Source organism: Lipotes vexillifer, unplaced genomic scaffold (genome assembly GCF_000442215.2).
Source record: "Lipotes vexillifer unplaced genomic scaffold, Lipotes_vexillifer_v1.1 scaffold1084, whole genome shotgun sequence".
NCBI classification, from domain to species: domain Eukaryota; kingdom Metazoa; phylum Chordata; class Mammalia; order Artiodactyla; family Lipotidae; genus Lipotes; species Lipotes vexillifer.
In genome coordinates this window covers 383,027-395,092 of record NW_006785495.1, presented here as the reverse complement: position 1 = coordinate 395,092, position 12,066 = coordinate 383,027, and the positions used below count along the sequence as shown (strand labels likewise).

The 12,066-nt window shown below is 35.6% G+C and overlaps 1 protein-coding gene across 1 annotated transcript in view; it reads right to left on the bottom strand.

Annotated features, from left to right (window-relative positions):
• The window catches only part of PRRC1 (proline rich coiled-coil 1), a 37,369-nt gene that overhangs the window by 12,891 nt on the left and 12,412 nt on the right, over positions 1–12,066 (bottom strand). The window contains exons 6-7 of the mRNA XM_007457609.1: positions 8,353–8,456; positions 949–1,051 (exon numbers count right to left, since the gene is read on the bottom strand). Coding sequence (XP_007457671.1) covers positions 949–1,051; positions 8,353–8,456 — 207 coding nt within the window. The remainder of the gene's footprint in view (positions 1–948; positions 1,052–8,352; positions 8,457–12,066) is intronic.

The window sequence follows — 12,066 nt, the reverse complement described above, 5'->3', positions numbered from 1 at the left end:
GGTTCAATAAACTTAAAAATTCCAAGCATAAATTCTTATTCCCCACCTAACCTGTAAACGCCTAAGGCCACAGGTTGCTTTCAGGGGCTCTGTAAACATGTGAGCCAAATTTATATGTGAGTGCATACATCATACATGCATGCTCTTGGGGAAGAGCCCAGTAGCTTTAGCAAATTCTCAAATACCTAAAGTCCCAAATAACTTTAGAGTTTTGAAATGACATTTAACAAGGTACATACATAAAAATGTGATGGAAATTCTATTAAATGGAAGACAGGAAAAATACCACTTTAGAGTACAAGGATTTCAATGTAAACAAACTCTTACATTCTATTCCATTTAAGAAAGGATTAAAAGTACATAAAAATACAGAAGGAATGAAAACCATTTTATATTAATGCTAACATTCTTATGCTAACATTCTTCTGGAAACTATGTGGATAGGTAAGGTAAACATTTTTCAACAAACCGAAAAGACGTGACTTTCATCCAAGGTTTGTAAACTTCTAAATGTGTTTCTGCATGTTTTTAAAGATAAAACAAACTAAAGAGGAAGATGAGGACAAAGAAAAAGGAACTAGAGTAACAGCAGAAAATAAAATGTGAGATAAAGGAGCCAGTTAATGAAAGGTGAACATAAAACCAGAATAGGTAAATTTTTTTCCAATCACAAGGTAGTGAACACAATCATAGAGAGAAAACAATGAGAAAAAGAGCATTAACCATGTAATGGCTCATCTTGACAAAGACCGCCGGAAAACGAAAGTAGGGGGGTACTAAAAACAACATGGAAGGAATAGAAAATTGAAAAGCAAAGAGAAAAGGCTAAAAGGAAAAAGAGTGAAGCAAAATCAAGAATATACCATATTTCCAATGAAAAATCTTATTTTGAAAACAGTATTTCAGGTTTCTCTGAAGCATAATGAAAAAGAAAAGGATGAAACTAACCTGTTGTACAAATTCCAAGGGTACTGGTGTGGCTTGTGTAAATGCTTCTAGATGAATACCATGCACAGGGTCTTCAACTATCAGACAGCCAATGTCAAACCATCTGCAACAGAATGTATGAGTTTCACGTTGTGTATGTGCTAAATGAGTTATGGTGAATAGATAAAGTACTAACATTCAGATAAAACCAGATTGATTAGAAAAACATTTCCTTGAAATTTTCAAGAGGACAATCTATAAAACAACATATAAAATTACCCTGTTGGCTTAATTCAGAGAAGGAAAAAACAAAAAATGGGGAAATTGACAATTACTCATCATGGAAAGTTCCTTTTCTTGCTAAGATTTGGAGAAAAGAATGGCAATTAGGGGTGCTCAAATATGCAACAGATAAATCTACTCATTTGAAAATGCAAATAACATCATAATTAAAAATGTCACTTGCTAAAATATGGGAAAATTTATATTACCAACGCTGTGCCAAGTTGCAAAGTTGCAAAGTTACTATAAAAATAAACTCATTCAGGAAATAACAAATCCTCTCCTCATTCCTGACAATTCCTTCTAATCACACTTTCTGAATCGTTCACAACGAATCAGTCTTTGAAAACAGCCTCATGAAATCAAGAAAACTTTCTTCAATTTAAAAAGTGATAGTTAAAAACTGACTTAGGTGAGGTCATCTGTAACATCACTAGCATTTTAACTAGCCAGAATCAGGAAATCATGAGTTTAAATGGAAATCATGAGTTTAAATGACAAGATACAGAGCAAGAAAATTTTAAAATATACAGATTAAAGTGTGATGAAATACAATATGATTAGGAAACTTATTTACATATTCAAAGAAACAACAAAACAATATGTAGAATAACTTTGAGTGTTAAAATGGCAATTTATAATGTCTGTAGTATTCACATCCTAAAACTTTCCTTTAAATTAAGAACCTTATTTATTATATGAATCATTATTTTAAATAATTTATTTGGTATATGATGAATCAGTATTTTATTTTCCATGATTGGTGTATTATGCAGATGGCAGAGAATAACTGTAGTGACTAAGCTTCCAGGTACGGCACGGACATCCTGCAAAGCAGCACCCTGAAGGTACGAGCAGTCTCCCCTACAATGCCAGTGAGCACACGAGAAAAACTCCCCTTCCTCTCCAAACTACTGTCACGCTCCCGAGTGTGTCAACCCGGATATCCCATTCTTCTCATCTCAAATCTAAACTGCCGTCACTGTCATGCCCACCGAGACCGCTTCCATTTCCCTGACTAGTGCTATTGGCTGAGGAAACGCTGTCTTCTCCCTCCTTCCTCCCGTCCTTCCACCCCGCTCCCACTCCCCACCCAGCAGGAGGAAGAGTGGTGGTCTCCACTGTTCACACTCAAGGACAATTGCTAAGGCATGCTCTCCTTCTCCTCACCCGCTCCATGCAGTTGGGGATATAAGACAGACTCAACTAATCCTACATGAAAGCTACTTGGACTTAAAAAAGGCTTAAGAGTGGTGGTTCCAAGACATTTAGATTTCATGTAGCAGAAAACGATCAAAATAGCACCTGAGGAGCTGACACAGGTATGCCGATTTGTATTTTATCCAAGAAAGACCATCCACTACCACCAGTCACTTCACAGAAGGACATTTTAACCCATTTCACACATAACCCTTGGTTTTAGAACTTGATAGGTTAATCTCAGAATAAGGACAGTTCTCAGAATAAGGACAATTCATGTTTACACAGGTTATTTTTCCATTCTGGTATAAAACATGCTAATTTCCCTCATGTAGCATGAACTGATGCAAAGTTTATCACAAATAGCTAGGTCTATACTGGCTTTACTATTAGGAGGCAAACACCAATGGTCTTTTCTTGACTCAGTTATAAGCATGTACTTTCCTGACTTTATCTTCTGTGCATTTATCTTTCATGGGAACACCACAGAGAGAAGTAGCCAAAGCAAACTATCAAGTGTTTTGCGTCACGGGTTTGCTGTTTGTTCTCATGTCCTTCCTCTAATCCCCTTCTGTATCTTAATATTACAGCCTTTTCATCCTCTGCTCCTTAAACCATACTGGAAACCATCCACAGCCTTCCTACATTTACTATTCCTAATCTTCCTTATTTGCTAGTCTTCTGCTCAAAAAAAGGTAGGAAAAATAGCACATCTAGGTATGATGGAGCAGTTGATGGCAGACCAGTGCTCCCAATGAAAAGCTGGATGAGTATACAAGTCATATCTAATGGCAACCAAGAGCTGTAGAAGCAAGGAAGACAAAATGGAGTAACATTCTGGACAGGTACAACCTTTCAAAGGTATGCTGAAGACTTTCAGCTGACCCTGAGCACAACCCAGCCGGGACTCAGGTCAGTCTATCTAAAGTGCACCAAACTACCCCTTCCACACACCTCACTACTCTGTTTATTAGAGGGAAGAGTGAACCTTGTCAAAATTACCTCAAGACTCTTGAGTTTCTTATAAACAATGCCTGGCTTTCAAAGATTATGAGGCATCCACAAAGACAGCACCTTATCGTCACACCAAAAGGAGGCTAAAAGAGGCCCACACACTGGATTCAGTAGACAAAGATCTTAAAATAAATATGACTCATAGTCAAGGAAAGAGAGAGGTAAAGAGAGTCGAAATAGAAAATATAGGTATAAATCTACTTTTAAAAAAAAATCAGTGTATGGGCTACACAGCACAAGACAGGTAAACAGAAGATACTCGAACTAAAGAACAGAGAGAAAAGTCAGAGTGAAGAAGTAGGGGAAAGAGGGGACTGACCAAATGAGAACTCTGAGGCACAGTCAGAAGGTGAACAAGCATGTAATTATAGTCCTAGAAAGAGAAGAGAGAAAACGGGCCAGAAGCCAATTCTGAAGATACAATGGCCAAGAACTTTCCAAAACTGATAAAGACATAAATCCAATGAAAGAAAGAATGAAGCTCAGGGAATCCACAAAAATTCAATACCTAAGCAAACACACACCCCTGTACATACCATAAAACTGCAAAAATAAAATGAAAGAAAAAATCCTAAATGCAGCTAAACAATACACTCACAGAAACAAGCTGGATAGCTGATGTAACAGAAATGATGGAAGCCAGAAAACAGTACAACAGCATCTTTAAAGTACTGAAAGAAAAGATCTGCCAATCCAGACTTCTACATCCAGAAAAAAACACCCTGTGAAAATAAAGGTGCTTTAAAGGCACTTTCAGACAAAAGCTGAGAGAACTCCTGGCTAAAGTCTTCCATCACAATGTATATAGTACCAAAGGATGCTCTTCAGGCAGAAGGAAAATGATCCCAGACAGAAAAACCAAAAATGCAGTAAAGAATTCAGAGAATAAATATAAGTGAATAGAGTGTACAGAACTATACTAATGTCTTAGGAGTTTAAAATATATACACAATTAAGACACTTAACAATACTGTAAAAGATGAAGGGGATAAATGGTATTGAAAGTAGTTCAGTATTATCAAAGTCATAATTTTTATTAAAACATAATACATGGAAAAAGGCACAATGGAATCTCTAAGGTAGCCCTTAAATGAATATTTCATTTTCCCCCTCTGTTAACCTTTTAATATTCATCATCACTGGATGGTTGCTTGGTGCTTACACAGAAAGTTCAAACTTCCCAACCTAGCAATCAAAGCTCTTCAGTCTGTCCCCAAACTACTTTTTGATTTCCTATCCAACAGTGTTCAGCCAAGCTGATAAAAATCACTGACCCCAGAATACATCTTAAGCATCTTCACACTTTTCCTCCATGCAGAATGTCCTAGCTATTCTTTTCTACTTAACCAAATTTTACCTACTCTTCAAAATTCAGCTCAAGTCCCAATCACTCACGAATCTTATCTGACACCATCTCCACATCAAGTTAATTCCACTGAAAATGCACATAGCATTTTATGTACAGCCCACGTGCAGCAACAAAGACCCAATGCAGCCAAGAATTTAAAAAATAAAAAAATATGTTCCTCTACTGACAGGTGTTTGGTGATACCTATCAGTGTGAAAAGATATTAAAACAAAAATGATGAATTATGTTGCTGGAGGTTTTTCCCAAACTAAATAGATGAGAGGTAGTGTTCAACAGAACTCAAACCTAGTGACTGCCTCCAGGCCCTCTTGCCATACCTTCCATTACTCTGAATGACTGTGTAAATGATTGTTACTGGAGGTCAACATCCAAGCCAATAACTAAATCACTGTATCATATGTAATTGATTATTAACACAATCTTAGCATGCAGGGAATACAATGTCCATTTTATAATTAAAAAGGAGAAACGAGTAGAAATGTGAGCTGAGCTACACAGGTCACATAGTTAGATGATAGAGCTAGACCAGAACGTAATTTTCTCTCTGGTTCTAAAATAGGAGACATTTTTTTACTAGATATTCAGTGTAAGCAATCATATTTTGCTCCTAAGAGAAACATAATAAGCCTCTTACTGAACCATTATACACCAACAAACTGGACAACCTAGTAGAAATGCATAAATTCCTAAAAACGCACAACCTGAATCAAAAGAATCAGAAAATCTAAACAAATGGATTACTTGTAAGGAGACCGACTCAGTAATCAAAAACCTCCCAACACACAAAAGTCCAGAACCAGATGGTGTCACTGGTGAATTCTACCAAAGATTTAGAGAAGAATTAATACCAATCTTTCTCAAACTCTTCCAAAAAATAGAAGATGAGACACACTTCCAAACTCGTTTTACAAGGCCAGCATTACCCTGATACCAAACCCAGACAAGGACACTACACAGAAGAAAATTAAAGGCCCAATATCCCTGAAAAACAGAGATGTAAAAATCCTCAGTGAAATACTAGCAAACCGAATTCTACAATGCATTAAAAGGATCTATACCATAATCAAGTGTGATTTACTCCAGGGATGCAAGGATGGTTCAAAATGTGCCAATAAATCAATGTGCTACACCACATTAACAAAATGAAAGATAAAATCATATGATCACGTCAACAGAGCTATAAAAAGTACTGGACAAAATTCGACACCCATTAATGACAAAAACTCTCAACAGAGTGGATACAGAAGGAACACACCTCAACATAAAGTAATATATGGCAAGCCCACAGCTAATATACTCAACAGTGAAAAGCTAAAAAGCTTTTACCTCTAAGATCAAGACAAGAATGCCCACTCTTCCCACTTTTATTTAGCATGGTATTGAAAGTCCTAGTCAGAGTAATTAGGCAAGAAAAAAAATGCATCCAAATCAGAAAGGAAGAAGTAAAACTGTCACTATTTGCACATGACATATTATATATAGAAAAGCCTAAAGCCACCACCAAAAAACTGTTAAATTCAGTAAAGTTGCAGGATACAAATTCAATACCCCAAAATTTGCTGTATTTCTATACACTAATAGCAAACTATCAGAAGAAAAAATTTTTAAATACCATTTACAATTACATCAAAAAGAATAAAAGAGTTAGGAATATATTTAACCAAGCAGGTGAAAGATGTCTACTCTAAAAACTGTAAGACATTGATGAAAGAAACTAAAGACGACACAAATAAATGGAAATATATTGCATGCCCATGGACTAGCAGAATGAACATTATTAAAATGTTCCTATTACCCAAAGGAAGCTACAGACTCAATGCAATCCCTATCAAAATTCCAATGATATTTTCCACAGAAATAAAACAAACAATCCTAAAATTTGTATGCAACCACAAGACCCTGAATAGCCAAAGCAAATCTTGAGAAAGCAGAGCAAAGCTGGAGGCAACATGCTCCCTGATGTCAAATTATAATACATAGCAACAGTAATCAAACCAGTATGGTACTTGCATAAAAAACAAAAATATAGATCAATGCAATAGAGTCCAGAAATAAACCCATGCATTTATGGCCAATTAATTTATGACAAAACAGCCAGGAATATGCAATGGGGAAAGGACAGTCTCTTCAATAAATGGTGCTGGGAAAACTGGACCACAATTTCACACCAGAGATAAAAATTAATCAAAATGTATTAAATATTTGAGCATAGCATCTGAAACCATAAAAAACTCCTAGAAGAAAACATAGGCAGTAAGCTCCTTGATATCTGTTGTGGCAATGATGTTTTTTTGGGTTTGACACCGAAAGCAAACACAACAAAATCAAAAACAAGTGGGACTACATCAAACTAAAACGTTTCTGCACAGCAAAGGAAACGAAAAGGAAACCTACCAAATGACAATACCTGCAAATCATATCTGATATGGGGCTAATATCCAAAATATATAAAGAACTCATACTAATCAACAGCAAAAACCAAACAATCCAATAAAAAAAAATGGGAGAAGGGCTTCCCTGGTGGCACAGTGGTTGAGAGTCTGCCTGCCGATGCAGGGGACATGGGTTCGTGTCCCGGTCTGAGAAGATCCCACTTGCCGCGGAGCGACTAGGCCCGTGAGCCATGGCTTCTGAGCCTGTGCTCCACAACCGGAGAGGCCACAACAGTGAGAGGCCCGTGGCCCAAAAAAAAAAAAAAAAAAAAAAATGGGGAGAAGATCTGATTAGCCTCCTTTACCAAAGAAGACATACAGATGGCCATACGTGAAAAGGTGCTCAACGTCACTAATCCTCCAGGGAAATGCTAATCAAAACCACAATAAGATAACACCTTAGAACGGCTATTATCAAAAAAACAAGAAATAACAAGTGTTGACGAAGAGGTGGAGAAAAGGGAACACTTGTGCACTGTGGGTGGGACTGTAAATTGGTACAACCACTATGGAAAACAGTATGGAGGTTCCTCACAAACTGAACTACCAAATAATCCATAAATTTCACTTCTGGGTATTTATCCAAAGGAAACGAAAATACTAACTCAACAAGACATATGCATCCCCCTGTTCACTACAGCATTATTTCCAACAACTGAGGCATGGAAGCCACTTAAATGTCTGCTGATGATAAAGAAAATGTGATTTATACACACACTCACACATATATATGTACGTATATATACAATGAAATATTATTCCATGGAAAAGGAAGGAAAACCTTGCCATTTGCAGCAACGTGTATGGACACTGAAGTCATTAAGCTAAGCAAAGTCAGTCAAATAGAGAAAGACAAATACTGTATGATCTCACATGTGGGGGGAAAAGCAAACTCACAGATACAAAGGACAGATTGGTGGATGCAGAGGCAGGGGTGGGAGGGGGAGTAAAATGGATAAAGGGGATTAAAAGGTACAAACTTCCAGTTGTCATGAGAATATAATGTACAGCATGGTGACTATAGTTAATAATACTTTTTGTACATTTGAAAGTTGCTAAGAGAATAGATCTTGTCTTGTAAGTTCTCTAAAAAAATTATAACTATGTTAAAAAAAAAAATCCTCTTACTTGTCAGGAAGCAATTCTGCAATGAAGTTTTCTACTGACACAGCAGTCTGTTTTTCATGGATCACTCCAGTTCGACGCAAGCTATCTATCCGTTCCTGGGCACCCTGAAACAGTGTACGTTAGAAACTATTTTAAATTATTTGGTTTTAAACATACTAATTTATGACTGTATAAGTAATATGCGTATACATTTATACACAAACACATATATACTCACTGTAAACATGAAAACAATACAGAAGCATAGAGAGTAAAAAGTGAAAAAGCCCCACTGTATTCCCCTCAGTATTAAGAGTCTGCAACGCATCTTCCAAATTATTCCTATACGCATTATTATTTTGGTTGCTATCATGAAATGGATAATTTTTATATTTCATGTTCTAATTGGTTATTACTAATATAAGGAAACTATGTGCTTTTTAATGTTGATCTGGCAAGAGGCCATCTTACTAAATAAAAATCATTTATCAATTCTAGTAGTTTTTTAGTTGATTCTCTCTTGAATTTTCTAGGCAGGCAATCATGTCAATAGCAAATATGTTTTTTCTCTTTCTTCTGATTCTTTTTATATATAGCCTTTAAAGTTTGCACCAAAATAACAGTTATTTTAACTTCAAATGTATGCATTACATCAAAGCTTATTCAAGAAAATTAGTACCATTTATGAAACAAAATGAGGGGCTGAGAACACTATATAGATAACTCAAAATCATGAATTAAATATATACTTATGGCAGAAAACTAAAAGCTGGATTAAGGAGGACAAGGTTGTTGTTTACTACTTTTATTTGAATCACTTCATAAAAGTGATCATGAATGATATGATGAGAATGTGTTCAAAAAGCAAGATAAAACTATTTCTGAATAAAACTAGTCATGGATAATACCCCTATTTTTATCATTAACAGCAGAGCTAAGCAGTGAATGAGATTAAGGGGTCAATTCTTCTTCAAATGAAAATTAAGAAAGCTAGGATACTTCTAGAGACAACTGAATTTACTTCAGAGACAACTAAAATAAAGAAGTGAGAACTGTATGAGAACATGTAGGCCAATTTGTCATTAGCTTATAAACATGAACGATGAAAGAAGATATGAGTTAAACTACAATAAAATCAAGCTGTATTTTTGCTTACTCTTGTATCTCTGGTACCTAGCATAGTGTCTAACCTAATAGGCAGCCAGTGAGAGCTTACTACATGAAAAAGTGAACAAGGGAAAAACTAAGGGCTCCTGAAGGCCTATATTAGGAATCTAAAGAGTGTAAATATGGCATCACCAAATCTAATAGTGAATGAGGAGGTCACTGTTGAATCTGAAAGAAAATACAATAGCTAAGATGAACTTAATTCTTTGTACTGGATAATGTAAATCTGTTCTAAAATTTGGGAGGAGTAAAATAATTCCCTCCTCCCAAAAGGTAGTTATGTCTAATTTTTACTATAAAGAAGTTTAATAAATGTTAATTCAGTAAAAAAAACTATTAGGGGATTGGTGGGATGTTTAGAGATTCATCTGCAACTCTTCAAAGGTGCTATCTCAGCTACACACTACAACAAAATATTCCTAGGTTTTATGCTCCCAGGAAACAGAAACTAAGTTGGTTCATTTTTTACTATCCTACAGCACAGGGCTTTATACTTCATAGGGTTCACAAAATATTGAACTGAAATTAATCAGCACCTATAAAAGATAGGATAATAAGTTAGGTAGACAAGTGTAATGCTTGTTTTTATGGAATCCAGAAGAGAAAATGAAGAGGGGGAATATCAGCTTCTTTCCTCCTCTGACCACAACATTACTTAAATGTGGCATCTTTTGGCGTCACAGAGACACTTTGATATTAGTCGCTACCAATGTTTTGAGAAGGGAATTTTAACTTTATCTTTCAGCAGTGTAGGGTATCAAAAATTAGGTAGTTTAGAGGCCACACACTGAAGTAACTGTCTCAGAACCGAAGTAAGATGCAGAAATGCCTCTAGAGCTTATACTGTACTCTGAGAGCTTATACTAAGCAACTTGGTTCAGATAATCAAAGTTCCATGCTTCTTCATAAATTCTTACAGATATTAACTACATTTTTCTTGACTATAAGCTATAAATCAATGGTCATAAATATAAGTGGCTTTTCAGTAAAATTAATACTTGGCATTGGAGAAGTTTCAGAAGCTTCCTAACTTTAATTACAGCTGATTTATTTCCTTAAACAATTTCGTATGTTTAAAGGAAAACTTAAGTTTAGTCAAAAAAGACATTCACTTCGAATAAAATCTGATGGGGAGAAAAAAATCTGGGTTGAAATTTTAATATTCTACATTATTTTCTTTTTGTTAGTTCCCTCTACTGTTTCTAAAAAAAACAAACAGCTGGGAAAATTACAAATCACTTTCCTATATATATCTGTTTCAATGAATTTTAATTTTAAGCTTGTATTAAAGATTGTGGAAAAGGAACACTTTTCTAAATTTGAAGGGCAAAAACCAATACTAAAACAAATCTGTCAAATACTAATAAAATCACAATATAAACTGAACTATTAATATTCAGAAAATAAGATTTTTCTTACAGAAAAAAATCTCCATCAGCCTTTCAAGTTCAGTTTATACCGATCTGAAGTGTCTTTTACGCAATATTTAACATAAAATATTTAAGACTCATGTTTTAAAAACCATGAAATTCTGAGTTATGTTCCAAAAATCATGTGGTGATCTATCATCAGAAATTATGAATGACAACTCTCAGTTTTTTTGAGAACAATTAGAAACCACAGGACTTGCAAGAAGATTTTACCGAGTCATTATGTCATTTGCATTCTTAATATCTAAAACATTATTTTGAATTGTCCCTTCATATGACACTCAGGAGGATTTTAGGTTCCGAGGCAATCAGTGGGTGAGCGGTATATCTTTATTTTCCAATGGGAGAGGTCAGAGCTTATGAAGAGGAGATGAGAAAGGAGATGGCACGTTGCCTCCATTACAAGTATGTATTCAGGCAGAAAATTTTAGGAAATACATATGGAAGTTGAGGAAGGAGAAGCTGAGTTCCTGAAAACTATCTGGGTCTACCTGGACCTGGTAAAATCTTTGCATGTCACCAGAGGTACTTATACACAAGTCTGAAGACCACAGTTTGATGGTAAAGGTACTATCAGAGTATAGCAACAGGTGGGCAGCTAGAGCTCTGTTAAGGGAAAAATCTCTATTCTCATATGGCTGACATGTTGTTAAACCAAAATTCAAAACAGATCCCAGAGGGAAAACATCTTCTGCATTAGACTGCTTACTTGAGGAAATAAATTATTAATTTAAAAAGTTTACCCTAGCACTTTAAATTCTATTGTTTGGGGTTTTGTACCAAGATATCTCGAAAGGACTGCTAGATATTCATTTTAAAGAACATGAAGCACTATTCTAAAAGTTTATATCTGTAAACAAAACAAAGATCTCTGCTCTTGTAGAACTTAATTCTAGTGGGAAAAAAGCATTAAAAAATAAAAATAACATCAACATAAATTATATGGTAAATCCGAGGATGCTGGCTACTATAGGAGAAAGATCAGAGGAGGGCTAGAGGGATCAGGAGTGCAGGGCAGGTAGGTGCAGACTGCAGTACTGAACAGGGCGGTCAGGACAGGCCCCACTGTGGAGGGAAGATGTTAGTGAAGACTTGAAGGAGGTCAGGGACTCAACCAAATAGATATCTGAGGAAAGAG